We start from the raw sequence: 25,715 nt of genomic DNA, 5'->3' as shown, positions 1-25,715 counted from the left end.
GCGGGGGCGCGGTGCTCGAGACAAAGGGCGCCGGCGGGGCGCCGGGCGTCCGCGAGGAAGTTCCAGCGGCGCTCTCGATCGGAGAGAACCCAAGGCTCAAAGAGTCTCAGGCACCCGAGTGTGCCCGGGTGCCTGAGCGAGCAGCGAAGAGGCATAGGGTTTGAGCTATACTGAACGAGTCTCAATGAGCTTAGGGCTCAGTTCTTGGTCATGAGGGGAAAGTTTAAAACCAGCGGCACTTGCGACCAAACATAAAATACGGACCACAGCTGAGGGAGGTCACCGCTCAGCCAGCCTTTATCTTAATAGTCGCAGCTACGCCCTCATGAGACCCGAAAGTCAGCTCCTTTGTATAGTAGGTCAGCAGGAGACTTCGTCACTGCATCGCTCGCATCGCTCGGCAGAACAGGTTCGGAAGCGGTCACTCCGGCGACAGTCGCGGCGGAAACAACAAAGAGCGACCGCAGCTGAGTGCGCAGCTCGTCAGGCGCGGCACGTGCACAATGCACGGGCATCTTTATCACCGGCCGATCCCCGGATCCGTGCGCCGGCGCGGTACGTGCATTGTTGCAGACCTGGTCAGACCGCGAGGCATCCACGGACCGGAGCGTCCATACTAGGCAATGCGTGACTTTTCACGAGGCCCAGTTTCACCTTTCAGAGAAATCTCGCGCGTACGGCAAAAGCGTAGCCAGTAACGTTCCCAGGGGTTGCAGAGTCTATGAATAGCACAGCAGTGTCGAAACTACAACCCGAAGGAAGTCCCGTCATCATGAATTAGAAACTTAGTCACCTATGTCATCAGCTGGAGGCTCGGCGCGATGAGCGATGGCATTGCCAGACACCGACCGTCGCCGCCGGGGTCGGGCTCTAACCGTCGACCACCGTCTGCAGCCGGTAGCCTGTCACGGGGGTCATTTCACAGCGAGCTGGCTGTAAAGGTCGACCCGCCACTTTGGTGACGTCACTGATGCGTGCAGACAAGCGCCGGTGGCGTCGTGACTGCGCCGTTTGTCGTCGCAGACGGGGCCGCGCGGCGTGCAGCGGCGCGCGTGCGGCACGAAACCTCCGAGCCCACTTTCAGCCACCACAATTGCCATTCCCTCCAACACAGGCCCCTTCGATCCGGGGAGCATTTGTGGACAAAACAGGCAAAATATCGGGGCAAATTGTCCGCCCAAGAAACCGGACAAAACATGTGGTAGGTATAGAAAAGGCAAATATGAAATAGTCATAAAAATATACGAAAACCTATCTTTAGTCGCTTTAGTGCTTTAAGCTTAGAGTTTAGATCCAAAATGGATAAATTTACTGTTCAGCAACACCATTGCCCTCCTAATGCTCGGCTAAGTACTTTATTGATCCGTGCTCCCCTGGGTGTGGCCTCCCATCCCAGACGCGCCGTGTCAGTGACGCCGCTGGTCTGAAGAGCCGCCCGTCCGGGCGACCATCTTCACGCTCCGAGTCAGAGCGACGCTCCGACTGGCACCGGCGGCCGCGCGGAACCGGAGGGCGACGAACCCACCGGAAAGGCGCCAAGAATGCCGCCGCGCGCCGACCTTCAGCGCGCGCGTCAGCCGGCCGAGGACCGCCGAGCTGTGGCCAATCTGACGCATCGATCACAAATGGGTCGCTCCAGTGGCGGCAGATGAAGGGACGGACGCTGGTGGCCCCAGTGTCGCCGGGTGTCAGGGAAGGTAAAAGGGCCCGCGCCGGGTCAAGGTCACAGGGGTCGCACGGCCGCAGTCAGAGGTGAGGCCTTGGTGAGGAGTCCGCGAAGACGCATCGCACCATTTAAGGACATGAAGCGAGAGCTCGACCTGGCTTTGATCGTCGATAATGATTGGTTTCTGGATCGAGCCATGAGAAACTCATCGAGTAATTGATGTGTTGAGTCAGAGGCATGTCGGTGGAGTCGATTCATTGTAACTTAGGCCCAATAAAAGGTAGTGTGCCACCTTTGAAAGATTTCCCATTTTATTTTTCCTGGGATAAGAAGCTTCTGTTTTTACCTAATATCGCAAAAAAAATCAAAAATGGGCCTGGAATAGTGCCTTTTTCGCCTAAAAGTTTATCGGTTTTTAGATATGTATAACAACTGTAGTGGGCTCACCTGCAAACAGGCGTCGGGCAACAATCGCGAATGCGGCGCACTTGTGACAATAAGCAAAGGTCATTATAGTGTTACGACCATACGACGTACGGGAATGAGTTATCAGCTGTCTAATCGTAGACAACACAATGTCGAGCCTTAAACTGTAAGCCCGTATTGGTATTGTTTCTTTTATTTGGCTGTCGAACATTATTTATGGTTTGAAATATGATTTTATGTAAAATAATTGATATGAAAAAGCCGTCTTATAAGTTATGACCCCATTTCACCACACGCAAGTGGCAGAAATGACAATGATCAGCTGACGCATTTTTCTTGGCCGAAGTCAGAGCGCGCAGCCCGACGCACCACCACCGCACCACAAAGTATGAGCAGAAGCCGCGCCCAAAGCCAGGGCCCCGGTAACGTGAGGTAGCCGAGTCGGGGCAGCGTGCGCTGACCCAAGCCGGGGCCGCAGCTTTGGGCGCGGTCTACCGCATCCCCGCGGGCAGCCCCGGGCTATCACATGACACCGGGAGGACGCGCGGCTCCGGCTTGGGTCAGCGCACGCTGCCCTGACTCGGCTACCTCACGTTACCGGGGCCCTGGCTTTGGGCGTGGTCTACCGCACCACCTAACAGGCGTGTTCGAAACCGCAGGAGCTGATGATGAACGGGTTTATCGAAACTTGATTGGATGAGCATATCGGTAATAGCGATTTCAGTGTGTGCATTTATTGTTCATAGTGGTGTGAAATGTGGTTGGGGTACGACCGACAACCCGTCGGGGCGAATTTCGCACTGGGGTACTCAAAATTTGAAGAATTTAAGACGTTTCCAGGTATGGATAAGTTCTAAAAATCCGGTTCTCCTTATCTGGGCCATTAACTCCATACGGTCCAAGAAAGCTGGCACACTACCTTTAGCGTGAATACTTTACAGAGCGAAAACCCCCTATAACAGCATATCATGGTCTTAGCAAACAAGGTTTCCTAAACAACAAACAAAGTGTTTGAGCCAATAGTGTCGAGAAAACCTATCTTAACTATACTGAATTTCAAAATGACAACCTGAATGCATCATCACACTCACGCCGTCCATGGCTCCAGCTAACTATTGTCTGCAGCATCGACACTCGACAGTGATGTGGCTGAATCACAAACGCAGTTTTCACGGAAGGATGAAAGCGGCAATAGTGATGAAGCACTTTCCTACTCCTATTGCAGCAGCTACTGTGAACCATGTGTGTAGACTAGTAAGCTCCTGGGATGAGTAATCTTGGCTTGACCCCGCCCCCTCCCTCCCCTCTCTTCGGACCATGTGTGACAAATGCCAACTCCATCTTCCCTCCTTGAAATGCGGAGCTTATCCTCCGACCTTGTTCAGTTTTCGCTAACAAAGGACGCGGTCTTTAATTAGGCACTGCGCTGATAACGCAAGTCAGATTGGAATGCAGGAAAAGGCGGACGAAGTAGTGTGCATTTGGCGGATGTGGTTTACGGAGGCCTCCTTAGATCCCGTTCGGTGCAGCTTGAAGATGCAGAAGATCGACGCGGGGTGGATCTCAAAATTTGTTTTTGTGGGCGTCCCAGAATATATTCACTTGTTAGCTTATAGCTACCTAACTGCAGTGCGAGTCTATTCTGCTTTGGTTTGATAATTGGTCAAAGGGAAATGCTACAAACACTCGAAACCATATAAGTTTGAATTGGTGATTTGATAAGAAAAATAGAAAATGGTAATGTCTCACCATAGTTTGGTGAGACATGACCATTTTCTTTTTCTTTTCTTTTCTTTTGCTATGGTGACCATAGTCTTGCAATCCATAAGCTGGAGCGTCGCAAGACATGACACAACTCAGCCAATATAATCAGCGACTTATATTCACATGGCGCAGTCCCAGTAGACCACAGAGACATTGCCATGCATGGGCCGCTGGCCTGGGCCGCAAGTTTCACCGCCGGGACGGTGCGATTACCGTTGAAGCAATGTAGCCTCGCGCCCGACCGTCCCCAGGAGGGCGGCCAGGAGGGTACTCACATCTGAAGCATGACGTCCTGCAGGAAGAGGCCGTCCACCAGCGCGCCGTACGTCACCTCCGGGTACCCCTCGTCCTGGAACGTCCGGATCTGGAAGGCAGCGACAAATACACATCAGCGGTCATGAACGTCGATATCAGTGAGCTATTGGTGCCGGTGAGTGAGGTATATAGGGCCTTGAGAGAGCGGTTGACGCTTATATCATAAGGCCACCGACGCTGGTGTCAGAGAGCTATAAACTATATCGGGGGACGGCGATAGTGACGTTATGACGTCATTGGTCATCGGAGTCACATAACCAACTGGAAATGTCAAGATGGGTAGCGAGATAGCGAGTTGGAAAGAGCTCGTGTTACGATGGCGCTACGCATAAAAAACATTTGAAAATCAAACCGGGAATCGTGAAACGCCGAGGAGCGCATTTGATGGCACCGAAATGGCGATTCATTAAAAATGGACATTTCAAGGAAATGACCCCTTGTCAAACCCGTAAAAAGGGGGAATAATGCATGGCTCAATGGTAATCTTGCTACTTTTTAGAAATGAGGTTCCAATGCTTGTCGGTTAAAAGTAAGAGCAATTCCTAGCTTTCAATCAAAATGCGCCCTAATCCCAAACGATGCCGATTGTTCAAGCGCCTCCAGAGTTTTCATACTTTTGTCGCTCAAATTCCTTCAGAGAAAAGACACCGCGCTGACGCCAGCGTACCACTGGAACCTGATTCATTTTTGTTGGGCAATTAACCTCCGGTGTACCGGTGTTCCACAAACGTCCTCACCCGGATCAAACGACAAACACGAAGGCGAAAGTGGCAAGTCCGGTCGCCCGTCACTGAATCGAGCAGCGACCAGTCTTGTTCGATGGGTTGCAGGTCTCATGCGGCTGGCGGCCCGACAGACCACTCTCACAAAACCTTGACCGCTCCTCCCGCGTGGTTGGATTACAAGTTCCCCCGGCTCGTGGCTGCACCCGCCGACGCCTGCCATCAGCCAGCGTGGAGCTAGTTAGGCACACGTCACTCGAATCGGGGAATTCATGCCAATGAAGTCAGCTTGCATACTCCGTCCGGATTGAGAGAGCAGACGTGAAATGCCTGTTTGCCTTCCACCATCTGCCTGATTGACTCCGCTCTGACGGCAAGATCCGTCTTCAGACATGCTAAGCCCTTTTCCTGTCATTGAGGAGGAACATGAGACGCAACATCCATTGGATGCAAACATGACATGTCCGGGAACATGGTCACTGATTCCGCGAGTCCTCGAGGCCGAGGCCGGACAGGCTCGCCGCTCCACGGGTACCTAGTTACCGAGTTAGAGGTCTCCCGGGTCTCTCAGTCAGCCAGAGAAGACACGCGACTCGCCTGGGACAAACGCTGGCTGTCACGGATTTAAATTCCTCCACTGGTTCGGTCCTAATCAATGGTTTGTGCTCATTTGTCGTCTACGGATTTCCATCCATCGATATTTCTGAGATCAATACCATATCCTGTGGCATTTTTACGTTATCATAGAGTATGTCTTTATGCTAGTGCCTACCATAGATTCCCAGTCTCCACTATTGACCTGCTTAACAATGCAACGCAGCCGCTGAATGCATTATTAATGTACAAATCGGCCAGCCGCGCCATAAAATGCTAACCAGGTGGCCGGCACGTAAATAGAGCAGTTTCGACCGGGTCTCATTAGACCGTCGATTCGACCGGTACTGCGTGACTGGCAAACACATACGGTCGTTACGGGTCGATTAGATTAATTGAAAATTGTCGACAAACTGGCCGGAACAGGGACCAGCCCATTCAGGCAGGCTGTCGTGTAGCGTTACGGTGGGCATGCTCGCACTTGGTGTGGCAGCACGTACAAAAAAAAAAAAATCTAGGCAAACCCAAAACTTATTGAAACACGTGATTGACAAGTAAAAACGATCAGGTGAATAACATTAACAGTACAAGCTTGCTGAATAGGTATTATCTTAATTTTCATAACGGTAGGCAAAGCATGTTGTCGGCTATCGGCTATCGCTAAAAATGGCAAACTCAACTTGAATCCGTGACATTTGCTACGGCTTTAGTAGGTAACAACACGGCAAGGAAACTAGGGGAGAACGGGGTTAATTGTAACATTTTTGGCATTTTATCATCTGGTGCAAACACGTTTGCAGTTGTAAAACTCTTTCTTTTATTTTCAGAAACTATGATGTTTTGTCTTTAAAATGCTGTTAAAACATTTCCGAAATAACTTATTTTTTGGGTCAAAATTGTTGTCCGAAAAAGTCAACTCATCTGTTACAATTCACCCCAGATACGGGGTCAAAAGTAACACCACCCGGGGACAATTGTAACATGCTAATTTACAGGCTACAGCAACACAATTTTTCCCAAAACTTTGATTTAACAAAAGTATTGAACACTTGTTCATCTTCCCAGACTGGGTAGAGACGGTTCTTCTCAGGAAAAAAGGCTTAAAACCTCGCACTTATACAAGGGTTGGATGGACCTCCTCTCCCTCGGTTTTTCGCAAATAAATCGCGTAAAAAGCTGCCGATTGCGACAAAACTTACAGCTCTCTTAATTCTAGCAATGTTTCATCTCCCTTGAAAATTTGACGACTTTGACATAATGGCCACTGACCTATAACCTGTTACATTTGACCCCTGCAAAAATGTTACAATTGTCCCCGTCGCGCCTTGACATATTTTAGACGAAACTGGCGCATAAAGATGTTACATGTACAGCATTTAATGCTATCAATTTATGGACAACAAGCCTGCCAACGCTTACACAAGGTCTGAAGTCGATATCTTTTCAATGGCGGGAATGAGCTAATCAAATATAACGGTATAAAAATTTATAAAATGCACTCAAAAACACATTACTGTGCACAGCCATCGAAATACCCGGCACTTTCGCTTCAAACTCCGTTGGGAAAGGCAGTATAGAATTACGCATTTTCGGTCTTAAAGGGACAGTATCATCGAAAAAAAAATCAATGTATGGAGCTGATTTTTTTTTTACTAGCATTTCTTATTTTTCTGAATCAGAAAAACATAGTTTGAGGAGCGAACTTGGTGAAAAATATTGCAACCACATTTCATTTTCATGATTCATTTTCATGAGCGAACCACCACTATACAAGCATGGCCGCCAGTTTGGAAGCATGCAAAATTACTACAGAACTGGCGCAGATAATACATTATTGACGCTACGCTTACGCGGTCGTTCTTCTGATTGAGTTGTCCTTAGGGAGAGGTAGCCTTAGGTATTGCCTATAAAAATATCACGTGACAATTGGAGGGAGTGACAATTGGACGTGACAATTGACAATGGGATAAAATATCACGTGACAATCACGTGATAAACGTCATACATTGGAGGGAGATTGTGATTCAAGCTGGAGGAATTCCTTTGTTGAGCCGCTAGAATCCGAAGGAAACAGCGGAAATTGCCTACGACTATTTAATGAATTTAACGGTGATGAATAAGTGCGAAAAACGTTTTGGCTTTATAAAATTTGATGAAATGACCAGGGTAAAAGTTTTATTACTGGCGGTCAATTCAAAACGGCGCAAACATGTAAACAGTGAAGATAGTGAAGCACGATTCAAAGTGTAGTACACCTTTCGTACTTTGAGCGGCGATAGCGGGATAACGGTGTGGAGCTTCGAGGATCGGTCTTCAGTTCCCGGACCAGAAAGGTGGGGCCTATGCAATGTCAAATTTCATCAAAATGGTGATACTGTCCCTTTAACATTAGCGCATTCTATTGGTAAGTTTATGAATTATTAAACCCCAGTGGGGCGCGGGTTAAAAGAATGCTTAGAACATTTCGTATCTCTCTCCTCGGGACGAATGGATTTATGAAAGAACGTACCTCAAAACTCGAACTTTCGATACCTAACAGTGACCCAGGTCAGGTCAAATTGCGGTCATGCCATTGAAAGGCAAGGAGAGAAAATAAACCGTTGATTTCGTGCGAAAGTCATTAAAAAACAATCTCAAACAGCATGAAGCATAATACATAGGCCTCCACTGGCATCCATTTAATTCAACTGAGGCTGCAGGTCACGAAAAGGTCATATTAAGCTTTCTTTTCGAACATTTTTTCTCGTCATCGTATAGAGGCCAAAATACTATATCAAACAGCATGAAGCATAATGCATAATACACAAGCCTCCACTGGATTGATTCCATTGAATTGAACTGCCTTTCAGGCTACGCAATGTCACGAAAATGTCATCAAGCTTTCTTTTCGAACATTTTTTCTCGTCATCGTAAGGAGGCCGGTTAAAACAATAAAAAAAAACATGAGAAGTGTACGTACAACACGGACCGACCGATATGCAGCACTACCTATAGCATTCCCAGCCTCGGTTTAGGTCATGACCAGCGGTGTAACTTTCTATATGTATGGGGGTGCAGGTGCACCCCCATCCCCTGAAAGTGCACCCCCATCACGTCAAAGTGCACCCCCATAGGCTAAGCGGCGCCCCACACGCCGCCCGACACCGATAAGCTCTTGAGCAGATGGCGAGGGTGATTTCCCGGCTACATTCCGTCTCGTGACCGGCGTCGTGATGCTTGCGGGCTTGGGAAGCGTCCAGTCGTATCGTCCCCCAAAAATGGGTGAAAGGGGCACCCCGGCAAAAGCGGGACTTTCTCAGCAAAAGTGGAGCGCCCGAGGCAGAAGTGGGGCACCTCCAACGTAGGTTGGGATCGTCAAGCATAAGACTGGCGCCCCAGCGGAGGAGAGGCGCCCCCAGTAGGAATGAGGCACCTCAAGCATGGGTTCGCCCAGTAGAAGAGCGTCCTCAGTAGAACACGGGCGACTCCAGCAGAAAGGGGCGCCTCACCAGAAGAGGGGTGCCCTAGCAGAAGAAGGACACCCCAGCAGAAAGGGGGCGCCCCACCAGAAGAGGGATGCCTCCAGCAGAAAAGGAGCCCCCTCACCACAAGAAGGGCTCCCCAGCAGAAAGGGGGCGCCCCACCAGAAGAGGGATGCTTCTGCAGAAGAAGAGAGGCACTCCAATATAAATGGGGCACCTCAAGCAAAAGTTGGGCTCGTCCAGCAGAAGTGGGGCGCCCCCAGAAGAAGAGGAGCGCTCCCAGCAGAAAGGGGCGCCACACCAGAAAGAGGCGCCCTACCGGGAGAGGGATGCCTAAAAAAGAGAGGCGCCCCAATACAAAAGGGGCACCTGGAGCAAAAGTTGGGCTCGTCCAGCAGCAGTGGGGCCGGGGTCGCCCCCAGCAGAGGTGGTGGGACGCCTTTAGCAAAAATAGGGCATACCCGGCAAGGGAAATGTCAGACTCCAGCAGAAAAGTGAAACCCCAGCAGAGGAGGAGCGCCCATCAGAAGTAAGTCTCGCCGAGCAGAATGAGGGGTGACCTCAGCAGGAGAGAGGGAGAGGCGACCCCAGCAGTAGAAGGGCACCCAATGAAAAAAGGTGATTCCAGCAAAAGTGGGTCTCGCCAGTCGCCGAGCATAAAAAGGGCACCCCAATTCTATAAGAGGTTGGAATAAAAAGTAAACTGCAATTCGTTATAAATTCAATTGATTGATTGATATTCGTGCAAACGAATTTAATGTTATTTCATAACACCCAACTTTGTACCATTGGACTCATATGCATCCATAGGCGTCGCCAAAGATTTTCGGTTGGGGGGGGACAAAATCCAATTTGGTCTTTAACCCGGCACCGCCTGGGCTATTTCCGTACCCACGGCAGCCTGGGAATGCAATGGAATGCAATGGTGATACAGTTTTTCCTCTAGCTATGAAATGTAGAAAGTATTTTTTTTTTAGGATTTCCTGGGCAAAATCAGTTACGTCAGTTAAAAACGTTAAAAAACGTCAGTTAAAAACCCATTACGTTAGTTTAGCAGGGTAGAGCCTATTAATGGGAAGGATACAATGGGTCTGTAGGGCCCCTCCCCCTCCCTCCCTCGGACGAGCCCGTGCAGATGATCCCAAACCTTATCCAGAAAAAAGAGTTGCAAATGATCAAGGAAATCGGTTCGCCCTTCTAAAAATCCATATTCTAGCATGCTCAGTTTCCGTGATGGATTTATCGGTGCCTTCGACTCGAATCCGACCCCGGCTTCCAAAACCGACTTCGACTCCGGTCAGAGCTGTCGACTCCGACCGACTCCGACCCCGACCTCGCAGCCCTGCTCAGAGGCACACGTAGCCCCTCTATGATAAGGCCCGTGTAGGTCTTCATAGGCCTGTCGTAAGGATGGTCGTCAAAGTCGAAAGGGCCCTCAGAGACTACCATGGGTCCGCCCCTTGCACACCGATGGACCCTCAGAGAGACCGGCGGAGGCCCTTAACCCTCGCCGGACCTATTGGTTTTCTACATACGCCCCGGCCGAGGGGGGGGGGGCGGGTACGACCCCCCCTCGCCGTTTCGCCCCTGGTGGAGCTAGCGCGTCGCGGAAAAAACGAGCGTGTGCGCCGTTACGAGACGCAGAGATTGGTACCCGATTTTAAGGTCCTAGGTCAACCGGTGACCTCTGAGGTCAGGTCAAGTGCCCAAAGGTACGGTTCAGTTTTTGGTGAATAACTTCGCGGAAAATGGCCGCAGAGCCGCGATTTTGGCAGCATCGTGTTTGCCTCGCTCAGGCGCGTCGAATGATATACTTTTTGTTCGGGTCAGGTCAACTTGGGGTGTTGACCTCAGGTCAAGGTCAGGTCAGCACCCTAAGGTCACGAAGTTGGTCGAAAGAGGTCATGTCGCATATCATTCGATTCGGCAGGTCTTCCTGAGTCCATTGGTGGCTTTCCCGGCTCGCTAGCTCAATTTGATCAAGAGTTATTGACGAAAAACTAACATGACCTTGATGACGTCATAAATGACGTCACGAAAGGTCAACATTGCAAAAGTGACGCATCAAACCTTGCAAGGAGTGCATCAAATCACGATTCTGTGTGCTTGAGATAGTTGGAGATCGTTCCCGGCGCCAGAATAGCAGTTTGGATTTTTCCCCATTGACTTATAATGGTGAGGTCACGAAAATGACCTGACCTCATATGACCTTTAGGAAAAATCCGAGATATACAAGTTGTGAGACTCATAATGGATACTAGATCCTGCAAGTTTCATTTCCCTGTGACATCTCCTCTGGCAGTGAGGGCGTTGCGAAGTTGCGACATCTGAAGACCGTGCAGAGGTTCACTTATGACGTCATAGGTCAGTGACCTGACCTGACCCAAAAATGCGGTTGGTGTCAAAAGATGCGGCTTGGATCAAAGGTCAGGTATGCCAAGTTTCAGCTCTCTACCGCCGGCGTGTTCGGAGCTATCGCGAAAAAACCCTATGGGGGCGGCGGCACCCGCCCCCCCCCCCTCGGCCGGCGAGGGTTAAAAGGACTGCCAAAGTGGCTCTCAAAGATTTGCACCCGAGCCTTCAGAATCAGCGTTGGAAGATCGTAGTGGTGTTCATAAGTGCCGGCCTGAGGGCCCTCAGAGGTCAGTTTGGGTCCCTCGGAAGCTAGCGTGGGATCCCTTCTTAGAGTTCAGTGGGACTTTTTAGGAGCCTACGCACGGCCCTCGTTAGCCCTGTGGCACTTTAACGGCACTTGAACATGTCACAGACCTTTGGCCAGGGTCGGAAAAGACCCCAACCCAACCCCGAATTTTTCGAGCTAGGTCTTGACACAAATTTCGTGTCAGCGTGCTAGACTGGTGAAACCCGAGTGTAAAATTCAGCTAACACCAGCTAAGACATGGATTGAATCGAAGTTTTGATATGTTCGATTCTGGAGTCGAAGTCCTGAATGTTTTGGCGACTCTCATTCCGACTCTGGCTGGGACTCGCGAGTCCAACTGATTTTGACTTCACAGCCATTCTTCAAAACTACCCCCACTTCTTGCCGACCCCAAAATCTCATCGGATCTGCATCGATCTCAGGGGTGCCCGGTTGAAGGTTGGGGGGGGGCAAGCTGCCCCGCTTGCCCCCCCCCCCCGTGGCGACGCTAGTGGTCTTGACACTAAAATTTCGTGTCAGCGAAGGTACTAGACGGACCCGGTCTCTGCGCGTGGACGGAGCGCTGCTCCCGAGAGGAGGTAAGGGGGCCGCTCCCAGCTCCACAACAGTGTTGAAAACCGAGTGTAAAATTCAGCTAACACCAGCCAAGACATGGATTGAATCAAAGTTATGATACGTTCGAGCCTGGAGTCGAAGTCCTGAAAATGTTGGCGACTCTCACTCCGACTCTGGTTGGGACTCTCGACTCCAACCGATTCTGACTTTACAGCCATTCATGAAAACTACCTCCCATTTTTTGCCGACCCCAAAATCTCATCGGATCTGCATCGATCTCAGGGGGAGCCCGGTCGGGGGTTGGGGGGGGGGGGGGCAAGCTGCCCCGCTTGTCCCCCCGTGGCGACGCTAATGTATAATGTATGCACCATCTATGCACCTTGGAAGCGCCCCTATCCTCATTGAAGGTCCCCCCCATCACCAAGTGCACCCCCATCTCAAAAGCAAAAGTTACACCCTTGGTCATGACCCATGCCTTTGCTAAGGTCAAGTTTTCATTACAGGCCATCATTAATTAGTAGCGGATCGACGAAAGAAACACGATGGTGGTGATGATGTCATACAAACCCGATATCTAATGATAACCAGGTATAAATAAAAATGGCACTGCCCCTTTTGTTTTAAGGAGTACAAACCAATAATTGAAGGTCAAGCATGGATGCACGTCTAAGTAGGATCCTCTTAATCCTACCTTCCCGTCTTGTCGTAACTCATTACATTTGTCATCATCGTAAATCCTCTCCCGTAAAAATTCTGAGACTCAAACTGCTTGTGAGAGATCTTCGCAAAGTATTTACATCAAAGCTCCAATCTCCACGCACCACATCCCGATCCCGACCGTGGCATTGGCATGACGCGTGGACGTGGCATGCAAGAGCGAATTGAATATTCTATTTGACCTCGGTCGCAAACTCACCCATAACGCCAGGGGTCCCTCCATGAACTCCTCTGCTGCGTTTTTTGTCGCCATGGCTCCTCGCTCGACCGCTCCGTTCGCAGTCGCCGCACGCGTGTTCCGTCCCCACAGTTCACCACTCGGAGGGAATCGCGGCGCCGCCTCCGGTGCCACGCATGGCCCTCCGCACTGGGCTTGAGGCTGCTAACAACCCTGCTGGTGACGTCCCACCTTCACCAGCGCAGACACAAAAGGCTAACGGGGAGCACACGCGATAGCGACACCCACCCCACCGCACTCCGCTCGCGTCTGCGGCCCGCGGTCGAGCGCCGGCCGGCAACCGCCCCAGGCGGCGGATAGATGGCGACACCGGCGGGGCAAATCGATGCAGCGTGCAGCTGTTGAACTACTGTTACCTGTTGCTACCTCTAGGTGGTGCCAGGCCCCTGAAGGATGGTGCAGATGCCGTGCATAATACCGCTAAGAAGATCATCACTCTGCATTCGGGCCGCAAGAGAACCACCTCTCGCAAATACGGAGCGGAGACCCAAGCATCACAGACAATACCTATCCGGAAACACAATTTCATACTAATTACTAGCGTTTGAATATACGTGATGTAATGAGCACTAAAATGTGCACCGTTCCGTGCCTCTATCCTCAGGATACTGAAATCCTTCTCCTCCACGCCGCAACCTCCCTCAAGGCTCGACAGGCAACTTTATCTCATGCGGGCTGCTCCCTTGGAGCGGCACCGCTGCTCCCGAGGGAGCGCACCCCGTAGCCGGGTGCAGTGAGTGCCTTGGGGCTGGGTGGCCTGTCCTCTGGACGGGCTCAGCCCCGGCGACTCACTAGGGTGCCTGCCCAGACCAATGTCTCCCCCTATATCCTATCATCCTCCCGGCTCTGAAATGGTTTAATTGGACCGAAAGGGCCTAACCCAACAAAAATAAACAAACACTAAAATGTCATTTTCTGCTCCGATAGGGTCAAGAGGAAAACGGATCCAGCGATGTCATCGATGTCAGATTATTTTGCGTAGCATAAGGATGCTATTTAAGTATTGATAAATGTATAACTCGAGGACACTGCAACCACGGAATATACAAAACTATTGCAATAAATACCAATATCATGAATTACTCTAATTTCCATCACTTGTAGACATTTTCCTCTATCTGGCAGCAAACTTCAGCGAGCGTTCATGGCGCAGGTTTGACATTTGAGTCTCGAAACACTGTTCAAAAATAAAAAAAATATCAGCAAGTATCATAGCAACTCATTAGCAAACAAGTATTTATGCAGCAGTTGCCTAGCAACAGCTGATTACACTCCGCATGATTGCTTCGAATTATCTTTAGTGAACACTTCTTAACAATATTTTGTTGTCTTTTTCTGTTATTATGTTACGCAATATCAACAGTTTTTCAGCTTATACACCAATTATAGGGCTCACGCCGTCGATTTAGATTAAATCAACTCCAAGGAGAAACTCAGCTTCAATATAAGTAAGCATTTTTCCAACAAAAGCAAGGGAGGGTCGCCAGTCACCACCCTCTTACCTACGGCGACACCTCACTGTCGCGCTTGTGTTGTTCTGAAAGTCAAGGTGATTTTGGCAAATTTGGGGCACCAATTTGGAATGTTTCATCAATGCTGATGCCTTTTTATGAATTCCAACATGAATTCCAATGATTTTCATAGATATTTCCAATTTCCATGGTACCTCTTTGCTTGAAGTTGCATTGAAAAGTGCTTAGATTATAGGAAGGATTATGGGAAATTGCAAGCGAACAAAACCCAGGAAGTTTGGTATTGTATACAAGTTAATGTAACAAATGATTCAGTTTTCCTTTTGAAACTGTCTCTGGCCTTGTGTTGTCAATAATATGTCGAGATCTGATTAATTAGATATTTTCTCTTTTCTTCCAGGACCGTAACAGCAGGACTTCCTCATTTTAAAAATGGCTTCCAGGCTGCTGTTTGCATGTTATAGGATGGGTGGAAGGGCTATGGTAAGTTTATATAGACCTGCGGTTTCTTGACAGCGCTTTGTACTTGGGTAGGTAGTGTTTCTTAATTCTTGGTTTGGTACCTTTGTCTGCGGCTTAAATTTAAACTTTGGTGTGATTATAGGTAGCATTATCAAGTGTGGTTGATGCCTATTAAAATCTAGCCAATGTAATGCACTATTTGTTGTTCTTTTTCCTACAATTTTAGCAATGTTGTTTCATTTGAGTTGTGACATTTTTACCCAATTGTGAGTGGGGGCATCATAATTTTTGTGGATTCTATTTACTGATTTTGTTGGCTTTGTTTTGTTTGGCATGGGCTGCTTCATATTTTCAGCCTGGCTGGCAAAGACTGGTGCAGACCCCTCTGGCTGGTGTGGCTTGTTCCTCATGCTGCAATCTTTTTCCTCCCCCCCCCCCCACACACACACATACGGCATCTTAAGGCTCATGCCACGCCGCCCACTCAGGTGCCTGCTGTTCCCTATCTCCACAGACGGCGGGTCCGGCGCGGCCGACGCTGGCCGTCGCCGCCGCTCGCCAGTTTCACGGCTCGGCGCAGAGGCTGGCTCTGCTCCAGATCAGCGACCGGGAGGACTTCCACGAGCGCGTCATCCTCAGCCCGATCCCCGTCATCGTCAACTTCCACGCCGACTGGTGCGAGCCCTGCAAAGACCTGACGCCCATGCTGGAGCGCCTTGTGAAGCCCAAGAGAAACCTCAACCTCTGCTCGGTAAGTGAAAATCATCTCTTTATTTCCTATTCATCTTTTATCATTGTTTATTCCTTACTGTAGGATGTAGATGCAGTTTTTTCGTCTAGCAATCTTAATTCATCGTTAAGAAGGTTGATTGCTTGAATTTTATTCAAATACGCTTGGAATACATCGGCATCGGCACTTCCCGCCTTTTATGTCCGGTATCATCGGCGGTGGACCCGTTTTAACGGCTTTATGTGTAGATGGAAGCAGACTCCTCCTGACTATGTTGTCCATGCTCTTTTCTACACTTGTACGATCTCTCTTCTCTCCCCCTCTTATTTCTCTTTCTATCCTCTTCTGTGCTCTGCTCTTCTCTCATGTTTTCTGTTCATCGTTTCGCAGCTGGACATCGAGAACCACGTAGACCTGCTGCAGGACTTTGAGGTGCAGGCCGTGCCGGCCGTGCTCGCCTTCTTCAACGGCCAGGTGGTGGAGAAATTCGTCGGCCTCGTCAACGAGCAGATCGTCACCGACTTCGTGGGCAAGGTGATCGGCCGCCTGAACGCCTACACCGACCTCCAGGCGGCGCAGAAAGAGCCGAGGGACTCGTAGCGCCCGCGGTCGGCGGATGGGGAGAGACTGAGGACCGGGGCGGCCGCCGGAGAGTGCAGGCTGGGCAGGCAGGAGGACGGAGGAGGACAGTGTGGGCCAAGGAGGACGGATGAAGATCGGAAGAGGATGGAGAGGAGTGCAGAGGAGCGGAGGTCTATAGAAGAGAGGAGGAAGATAAGTATCGGAGGAGTGCAGTGTATCGGAAGAGGACGACCAGTGCGGTGGTATTCAGCTCAGTGCCGATGGACAGAATCACAGACTGTGCTGGCGGTATTGGGGAGTGACGAGACAGTGTCGTGGCCTTTGTGCACGGAGGCCGAGAGAAGTGATAATCGACTCTGGAAGACGGACGGGCTGACCAGACGGTAAGCGAGTTCTGAGCGGTGAGGCCAATGGGCTAGATTGGTGGAAATCGCCAGGGGGAAGTCAAACTATCACAAAAAGCCACATCAGGAACGTGAAATAGTGGCGAGAGGCTGATACATATTGATATGCGTGCTGTTCTTCGTTGTGAATTTTAAGACCCGAGAGGATTAAATGAAGCGGCTCAATTATCGTGTGAGCTAAACTGTTGTGTGTGCTCAACTATCTGCCCGGTTCATGGCACGCTACCTCCGTGCCGTGACTTAAATATCTATAACCACTAATCGCATGGTCTTTCGAAGGGGTTCATGTGGTTTTGAAGTAAAAATCCTATATGTAACAAGCCAGGAAAACGTGTGTTTTTTTACCCCGCCCCATCATGTAACCTTACTTGCCAAACGCTTCATCCGTTTTCGAGTGTGGTGTAAGATCAGGTTCGGTTTTTGCAAAGCCCAGGCGTGGGCAAATTACGTAGCGGCACTTGCCAGTAATTTTCAACAGGTCGTGTCACGGTTGAATGTTGATACGCAGGCCCTGATAGTCCCGCAGCCAGCCGTGCGACTGCCCAACCTTTCCGGGCGTGTCAGTCTGGAGCTGAGCCTTTAGTGACCTGGCCCACGGGGTGACGGGCAGGGCAGTGTCTGAACTGACCGGGCAGGTGCAAATAGGGTCCCCGGTCACATATGACCGACGACGGGCCACCAGAGGCGGGCTTCTCTCCCCTCGGCGGTGGAGGAGCTCGTGTGTGTCTAACTCAAACCCAAGAAACAGAAGAGTGTATAAAATGCTATGTCTTTGGTCCAATACATTGTGTGCGTGTGTAATGGTCTAATTCTTAAGTTCTCAGTGTGAACGCTAGAACATTTGAAGCCGCTGGCTATCGCTAAGCGACTGCAGGCTCTTCAAACTTAGTCTCGTCGAATCACATTCGCCTCTAAACTTTAATATCAACATACAGAATAGCAGGTCAAACCTGTTTCATATATTTCATGTACATAAAAAGAAGAAATGACTCGATGAAAGCTAGCCAGACCAAGCAATAAATACTACAGGGTGTTGCAGGTAAATTGGGAATTTTCAGGCCTTATTTCAACATGCTATTAATACGGTGAATGAAAACACAGAAAGTTGAAAATTCGCACGTGTATTGTGTCATGTACGCACAGCCTTGTCACTCGAGGTGACCGCCGTCGGCGTCCCGCACCCTCTCGAGACGGCGCCGGAAAGCGGAGCACGCGCGCCGGGCCTCGTCCTGGTCAATGGTGCTGACTGCCTTCCTGATGGCCTTCTTCAGGTCAGAAACGTTGGCAGGAGTGGTCGAGTTGGACTTTTGTTCTACCACGCCCCACACCCAAAAGTCGCATGGATTCAAGTCAGGCGAGTTGGAGGGCCATATGTCCTTGGGTACATATAGGGGGATCCTCTGGCTCAGGAAATCTTGCACCCTCTGGGAAGCATGTGCTGGGGCGGAGTCTTGCACCAGCATGACTTTACTCAAGTCATAGTATTTCATCATCCAGGGGATGAGAGACTCCTTCAGGATGGTCAAATACGCGTCAGTGTCGATCATCACACCAGCAGGCATGAAATGGGGCGGCATTATGCGGCCATCACTTGCGACGGCCCCGGACACCATTACTGATGCCGGATTTTTGCCTTTCATCACGGGAGCCACTTCATCAGGGCTGTAGGCGATAGCCCGCGAGTTCCTGCGGTTGGCGACCTCTTCTACGATGAACTTTTTCTCATCGACAAATACTCTGACGTCACTCCCGAGGTGCTTGAGGAGATTGAGGACCTTCGGTGCCCTCTCCCTTCGTATCGCTCTTGCTGGTTCGGTCAGGAGGCTTCGTCGTTTTCTGGTAAACGACTTCATCCCGAGGTCCTCTCTCACGGCTCTGCTGATGGTGCTCTTGCTCACGTGACGGGCACGCGCAAGCTTGTTCATCGAGGTCCTCGTTTTGGCCTGTATCGAGCGTTTCAAGCCGCTCAGGAATGTTGGTGTCCGTTTTCGGTCACTGCGAGGTGTGTGAGAACGTCGAGCGACATCCCCTCCAGCTCCTACAGTCGCGATAGTTCGGTACACGGTAGACTTTGGGTACCCAGTTAAACTTATTATGTCCTTCGCGCTCTGTCCGGCGCGAACTAACTCACCAATCGTTTCCCTCCGACGCTGCTCCATGACTGCGCGATATGTTAGGATTAAAATTTCAATATCAAATGAAAAACAATTGTTGAAATTATATTGTGTCAAATTTCCACGATGTTCCTCCGCATACCATATTTTTTGTAAGGTCATGAACTTAGTCCCAATTTATCTGCAACACCCTGTATATCAACTAAAGAGCGCCCATGACATGACCCGCTCACCGAGTGAAAGACTCCAAATGGAAACTGGCACCATCTGACACCGAGCGTGGGTCACTGAGACAACCCTGGCCAAGCGCGATTCAATGAGTCAATGAGACATACTTCCTGAGCGTCCTCTCCACCAAACGGCTCCAACAATGTCCCTGGCAGCAGAGCATATTGCACAAACGAGAACTTGTCGCCAAAAACGTACACACATCTACTTAAGTACGCATTAAGCAGACAGGAATTTAAACAGTTGGAACATCTAACGCCTACCACCGTGATCACTCTTGACTCTACACAGCTCTTGCCTCGATGGCACCTTAACATCGGTGGACAAACTCCAAACAGCAAACGAGTTCAGCCATCACCCAACATTACAGTACCGTTCCTAAAAACAGCTCAAGGCAGGGAAACCCGCTCGGCAAGACCACGGCCCATTCGATAAGCTCACTGTGACTGCAATGATGACTAGGGTCACTGGGTCACTGGACGTGGTGGGAGACTAGCAGTCAATCCGACGGAATCCTCTGGTACTTTCGGCCATGGTCCCTAGCGACCGCCCTGTCCTGGCCACTACACTACCAGTAGTACGTGTACTTCCAGTTCCAATTAAAATTGGGTGGATGTTCAAGAGATCGTGCTGGTTACCTCTTAGAGCTGTGCGTAAAGCGTGTTACCAGCTAGCCACCGAAGACTCACAACCATCCAAAGTCGGCGGCATCTACGGCGGCTCGATGCCGTGCAGCCTCAGCACCTGCCGGAGTTTCTCGACCTCTCGGTCTTTTTCGGCCAGCTGGCGGCGCAGCTGGCTGCAGGTGTTGCGCAGCAGCCGCTCGGTGACAGCTGCCTCGTGTCGGCAGCTGTCCAGCTGCTGCGCCAGCTGTCGGCCGCGGGCGGCCCGCGCCTCCAGCAGCCGGCCCTGGTGGGCGGCGGCGGCCTCCAGCTGCAGCAGCCGATCGGCGGCGCTGCTGAACAGCGGAGAGGTGAGCAGGTGCGCCGCGCACGGCCGGCGCGCGCGCTCGTCGTCTGTCAGCGCCAGCACGGCGTCCGCCACGGCCGGCCAGCGCGCCGTCACGTCCTCGGCGCAGCGGCGCTCGTGGCGCAGCCGGCGCAGTTCGCCGCTGCGCTCCATGGCCGTGGTAAACGGCGCAAACAGCTCGTACAGCACCACCCCCAGACTGTACAGGTCGGTCGACTGGTCGTAGTCGCCACTAGCAGCCTGCTCGGGGGACGCGTACGTGGCCGTACCCACACCGCAGGTCTGATCACCAGGTCGGGGACTGCCTCCACCACAGCTCTCAGCGCAGTCCCCAGCGGCCGCGCGGACCCGAGCCAGACCAAAATCGCCGATCATCGCGCGCCCAGAAAAGGCCAGGAATATGTTGGCCGGTTTGAGGTCGCGGTGGATGATGCCGCGCTGGTGGATGAAGTGAAGTCCCAGCAGCACGTCCCTGAGCAGCCGTCGGCACCCCTCCGCATCCACACGGCTCAGCCGGTCCCCCGCAGCCGCGGACGCCGGCGGCGGGGCCAGGTTGCGATCATGCAGCCAGTCCTTTAGTGTCCGCTCGCACGGCTGCATCTGGATGTAGAGCGTCAGCCATCCGGCGGTGGCGGCCGGAGCAGAGAGCGTTCGCCGGTACCGGGGCACGCAGCACTGCGCCACGGCGCACGCCGAGGCCGCCGACAGCGACCGGGTGGCCTGCGCGTGCCGGGCAGCCGCCGAGGAGACGCTCGTCGAGCCGGAGCTACTGCCGGACCCCGCCCAGAAGCGGCCCCCGCCGCCGCGCGCGGCGCCAGTCCCTCGAGCACCGAACGTCCCTGCAGGCAGCACTGCGGGCGCGGAGCTTCCTGAGGAGCCGTTCTGCGACAGAGGCGCCGCTGAGGCGTCGGTTCGGGACGCTGTCGGCTCCTCGGAGCTCAGCGGATCGGCCCCCGCCCGTCGGGACTCGGAACTGTCCGGGGTTCGCGCGGACGCCGCCGCGACCCTGTTGAACACAACACCCGACGAGCTGTCATGACTCGAGGTGCCGTTTGAGTTCTGAGCCGACTCCGGTCCGGCACTCAACACCTCAGCAGTGTGGTTTTTAGTTTTCGAGTCGCGCTCCCACGTCACCTCAGAGCCCACGGAGCTGTCGGTGGCCGGTAGACGCTCCCGCTCTGGCAGCGCGCTCACCGACCCCAGCGACCCGGCGCCGGTGTTCGTCTCGCCCTCAGCCAGCTCGGTCCAGGCGTCTGACCCGCCGGCGTTCCGCCGACCGGTGGGCCGCGGCCCGCCCGCCTCCAGCCAGGCCGTGTTGTACTTGACAATGTTGGGGTGATCCAGCGAGGCGAGCACGGTCACCTCGCGCAGCGTCCGCTCGGCGGCGGCCGCCGACCGGCACCGGAACGGGATCCTCTTGACGGCGTACTCCTGTCTGTCCACCAGACTACGGCACCGGCTGACCACGGCGAACCCGCCGCTGCCCAGCAGCGAGAGCTCCTCGAACTCGGTCCGGTAGCGGGACGGGTGCAGCAGCGGCGCGGACGGCTCCGAGGGCGCCGGGCCGAGCAGCGGCGCGTCCGTCAGAGGGCCCGGCAGGGAGGCGCGGTGAGCCGCCACCAGCAGGTCAGCGAACATCTGCGGGAACACAGAACCGGGGGCGCTGAGATCGCTTAGCGCTTCTGCGATGTTCAAAAGGAAACGAACTACGGATTAGCTGAACAATTAATAAAAGAAATATCGGGCAAATTAAATCCAAGTTGTGTTACTACATGAACACCATTAAAGGGACCCTCCCACCTTAACATTAGATTTGAGTTGAGATAGCCAAAATGGGGTCCCTGGCTCACAATTACCGGTTTCGGCACTCACAACATCGAGAAATGCCTTAAATCGGAAATATTGAATTTCAAAATTGCAGCATTTTGATTCAGAGGGGCTAATGCTTAGGAATACCCCTCTGAATGTGTGACGTCAGCGCAAATATCTAACGATTTTTAAATGTTTGACTAAAACGTTTTGTAGCACGCGGTGGTATATGCTATTTGCGCGCAACATCTGCCGCAAACGCCGCACTTCTAAAATAAAGTCGCTAGAAACAGCGGAGATCCCAAAAAAGTAAACAAAAGTAAAAGTCTAATATCTTGAAAACCGGTGAATATTTTTCGGTGAAATTTGGTAGATATTCGTTTTCGCTCTTTCTGAACCGAGCGACATCACTTTCATGCCAATTCATAAACTTTTTTGAAGGTGGGAGGGTCCCTTTAACAGGGTCCATATCTAAGGTGAATACGGAAGACTTCTCACATTTACAATGCCACAATCGTGGTCATTCACCACAAAACATCCGACAAATCAGCAGATTCGCATGACCCACGATCCGGTGCCGCAGCTGATGGCAGTCCATGAGACATTCTCACCCTCTGTGTGAGCCACTCTCACCTTTTGGTACATGTGCCGCAGCGGGTCGAGCTGGTCGCTGTGCGGCGGCAGCAGGCGCATGCTGACCAGCTGTCGGTGTACCAGTGTGTACATGGAGCGCCAGTCAGTTCCGCGCTGCGAGCGACACGCCAGCTCCACCAGCGCCTGCCGAACGGAGGACGGTGAGACACAAACGACACGTGAGCGAGACGGCCCGCGCAGCGGTCCTGGATGCAGTTTGCGGGCGGAGTGATTACCAAAGTGTAACAACAGGTACAACACACGGATCCAAGTCCTAACAGAATCATATCATTTAGGTGAAAATATTGGACAAACATCATACAAGTTTACAACAAAGAGCCACATCATGCCGAAGTATCCTGGCTGCAACCGATCAGGCGGCCGAACTGATCTACCTCTAGGGATCCTGGACTGACCTCGATGGTGAGATAGCTGGGCACGGCCGTCTCGATCAGCTGCGCCACGGTGCCCGAGTCGGCGGCGCCCGCCGGGCCGCCGTCCAGTGCGGTGACGGGAGCCGGCAGCGGCGGCAGGGCGCCGAGGGTGCGCGGCCGGCGGCGGCCCCGGCCGGCCACCGGCACCGACCCAGCGCTCCGGCACGGCGTGGGCATGGTTCAGCTCATCACTGGGGGACGGGACAGACGGCATTCAAAACACTGTGCTGCTGACTGCAGTCAGGTTTAGATTGGTCATGGGTGTCATGAATGAGTCTGCAGTGGAATCAGAGAAAAAGTATGCATGACATGATGCGCATGAAAATATATATGGTTTCCTGACAGAAGAACAGTAAGAACTGATTAACTGAACCAGTGGCAACTGAACCAGTGGATAACTGAACCAGTTGATAACTGAACCAGTTGACAACCTGAGTGAGTGACTAGTGAACCAGTGGACAACTAAAACCAAGGCAGCTGAATAAGTAGAAAACTGAACCAGTGGACAACTGAACAATGGACAACTGAACCAGTTGAGAACTTAACCAGTGGATAACAGCTGACCACTGTGGACAGCTTAACCAGTGGACAGCTGAACCAGAGGATTACTGAAACAGTAGATGGTTGAACCAGTGGATGACTGGGCCAGTGACAACTGAACCAGTGGATTACTGAACCAATTGATAACTGAACCAATAAACAACTGAACCAGTGGACAACAAAACCAGTGTGTTGGACAAATAACCAGTAACAACTGAACCAGTCACAACAGCTGCACTGGTTGATAAATCACAAGTTACTGTAGGTACCAGTTGAAAACTGAGATGCTTTTATTTTGATCAGCCAAAAGTGATGTCCTTATATCAGCGTTATGTGCCAGCTGATTCTTGGATGTCAAATTTTAGCATAACAAGCAAATGTAACTTCCTTCTAAGTTCTAAGAAGCATTGCAGCCCCTAACCCTATTGGTAAGTCATTCTGCCTGTGTTTGACATCAAGAAATCTGCTGACACTGGATAGAGATATCAAGAGAGACAATTTTTTGATTATGTATGAAGTGTCTCCATTTTAAACCTGATCAGCTGTCTCATCACCAGTTCATTTTTCCACTGGTTCAGCAGTTACTGGTCCAATTCTAGACCATGTCCAGTCTGGTTCAGCACTGGTTCAGATGTTACTGGTCCAGTTCTATCTAGACTATGTCCAGCTGTCCACTGGTTCAGCTGTCCACTGGTTCAGTGGTCCATTGGTTCAGTTGTCTACTGGTTCAGTTGCCCACTGGGTCAGCTGTCCACTGGTTCAGTTGTCCACTGGGACAGCTGTCCACTGGTTCAGTTGTCCACTGGGACAGCTGTCCACTGGTTCAGTTGTCCACTGGTTCAGTTATCCATTGGTCAGTTGTTTACTGGTTCAGCTATCCACTAGGTAGTAGGTTCAGTTCTCCATTTCCATTGGTCCAGTAATCCACTGGTTCAGTTGTGGTTCAAACGCAGTTCACACTTGCCCGTAAGGTCTGCCGGTGACGGGCCCGACACCGTCAAAACGGCCGAAACCGACGGAGTGACGGCCGTCAGGTCGACGGGCATGTGTGAACCGGCAGCGTTTGACGGCCGGCAACAGCTGACTGCGCCGGCGCCGGACCTGACGGCCGTCGCTTTGGAAAGTTCAGCAATGTTCAACTTTTGACGGTGACGGGCCCGTCGGTTTGAATGTCTGCGTGTTGGAGGAAGACGAAAAGGAACCTTCTCATGCAGCATGAAGCTTATGTGCATTTTTAAGATCATTTGTACCATTTTCCATCCATTTGTTGAGATGAAAGTGTTTATTACGGCACGATATCTTGAGATTCGATCCCTAATTTAAATCAGCGAACCGATGTGTCTTTCATTTAAATTAAATTGCAGCATTATTTGACATAAAAATGTAATTTTATTTCTGTAATTCAAAGAATATTTTTAACCTCGGCCTCTACCGTCCCCCCCCCCCATCCCCTTCCCCCATCTGCGTCAATCTCGAAAATGGTGCGCCATTTCTGTCACAACATATGGCAGCCAATGGGAGCTACCAAATCTCAACTTTCGTTTGACGGGCTGCAGGCCGTCAGGTCGACGGTGACGGGCCCGACACCGACAGACTGACGGTCATGTGTGAACTGCGTTTTAGTTGTTCACTGGCTCAGTTGTGCACTGGTGCATTTATTCACTGAAGACAATGACAAAGGTGTAGGGGTTAGTCACAAGTCAGATTACAGCACCAACAATCCCAATCCTAGATATTGAACGTAATGCTGAATCTGACAGGAAAAAAAACTAAAATGACCTATGATTGAGATAGCTTAATTTCTTGGATGAATTTGAATCTGAATTTGGCATTTCATTTTTACAATGGGCCAATGTGAGGGTCACAACAGGTCACAAGTTGTCTATATAAATAACTAATAAGGCTAGCTTGATCAAGATAAAGATAAAGATCAAAACTGACTGACTCACCTCAATAATGACCATACTGAAGACCACAGCCAAGGTGTAAGGGGCTAGTCAGGTAGGTACATCAAAAATGTAACACTATAAAACCATAGGCTTGTGTGACACCCCCAAAATAACTGCAGGAATGTTAAAAACAATTGAAAAGGGTACTCAAACCAAATTGAAATAGCACATGGAGTTCTATATACCCTGCATGGAACACTCGCGACTTCTTGCTTCCTTTTTACCGTCGGAAAGGAAGTTTTTGGTTACTTGGTAAAATATTTTTACGC

The 25,715-nt window shown here is 51.2% G+C and overlaps 3 protein-coding genes across 4 annotated transcripts in view; 1 reads left to right on the top strand and 2 right to left on the bottom strand.

Moving 5' to 3' along the window:
• LOC122383751 (girdin-like) overlaps positions 1 to 13,373 on the bottom strand; it is a 116,453-nt gene extending 103,080 nt beyond the window's left edge. The window contains exons 1-2 of the mRNA XM_043370494.1: positions 13,082 to 13,373; positions 4,132 to 4,220 (exon numbers count right to left, since the gene is read on the bottom strand). Of these exons, the coding sequence (XP_043226429.1) occupies positions 4,132 to 4,220; positions 13,082 to 13,135 (143 nt within the window). The 5' untranslated portion in view covers positions 13,136 to 13,373. The remainder of the gene's footprint in view (positions 1 to 4,131; positions 4,221 to 13,081) is intronic.
• Positions 13,374 to 14,389: 1,016 nt separating this feature from the next.
• On the top strand, positions 14,390 to 17,105 carry LOC122383735 (thioredoxin, mitochondrial-like). 2 transcript variants are annotated; one of them, XM_043370462.1, is made up of 4 exons: positions 14,390 to 14,568; positions 14,993 to 15,075; positions 15,569 to 15,805; positions 16,175 to 17,105. In XM_043370462.1, the coding sequence occupies exons 2-4, from the start codon at positions 15,025 to 15,027 to the stop codon at positions 16,382 to 16,384; spliced, it is 498 nt and encodes a 165-aa protein (XP_043226397.1). In that variant the 5' UTR covers positions 14,390 to 14,568; positions 14,993 to 15,024; the 3' UTR covers positions 16,385 to 17,105. The 2 variants fall into 2 exon arrangements, with proteins under 2 accessions (XP_043226397.1, XP_043226396.1); XM_043370461.1 differs by having other exon boundaries at positions 14,453 to 14,669.
• A 545-nt stretch (positions 17,106 to 17,650) lies between these two features.
• LOC122383733 (eukaryotic translation initiation factor 2-alpha kinase 1-like) lies at positions 17,651 to 25,681 on the bottom strand. The gene is made up of 4 exons (XM_043370460.1): positions 25,447 to 25,681; positions 22,940 to 23,148; positions 22,524 to 22,667; positions 17,651 to 21,719 (listed from the first exon to the last, which is right to left on the bottom strand). Exons 2-4 carry the CDS (start codon positions 23,132 to 23,134, stop codon positions 19,824 to 19,826), a joined length of 2,235 nt encoding a protein of 744 aa, XP_043226395.1. The 5' UTR covers positions 23,135 to 23,148; positions 25,447 to 25,681; the 3' UTR covers positions 17,651 to 19,823.
• Between the last annotated feature and the right edge of the window lie 34 nt (positions 25,682 to 25,715).

Source organism: Amphibalanus amphitrite, unplaced genomic scaffold (assembly GCF_019059575.1).
Source record: "Amphibalanus amphitrite isolate SeventyFive unplaced genomic scaffold, NRLGWU_Aamphi_draft 000172F_arrow, whole genome shotgun sequence".
Classification (NCBI taxonomy): domain Eukaryota; kingdom Metazoa; phylum Arthropoda; class Thecostraca; order Balanomorpha; family Balanidae; genus Amphibalanus; species Amphibalanus amphitrite.
Note: the sequence above shows the minus strand (reverse complement) of the source record. Positions and strands in the feature narration are given on the sequence as shown.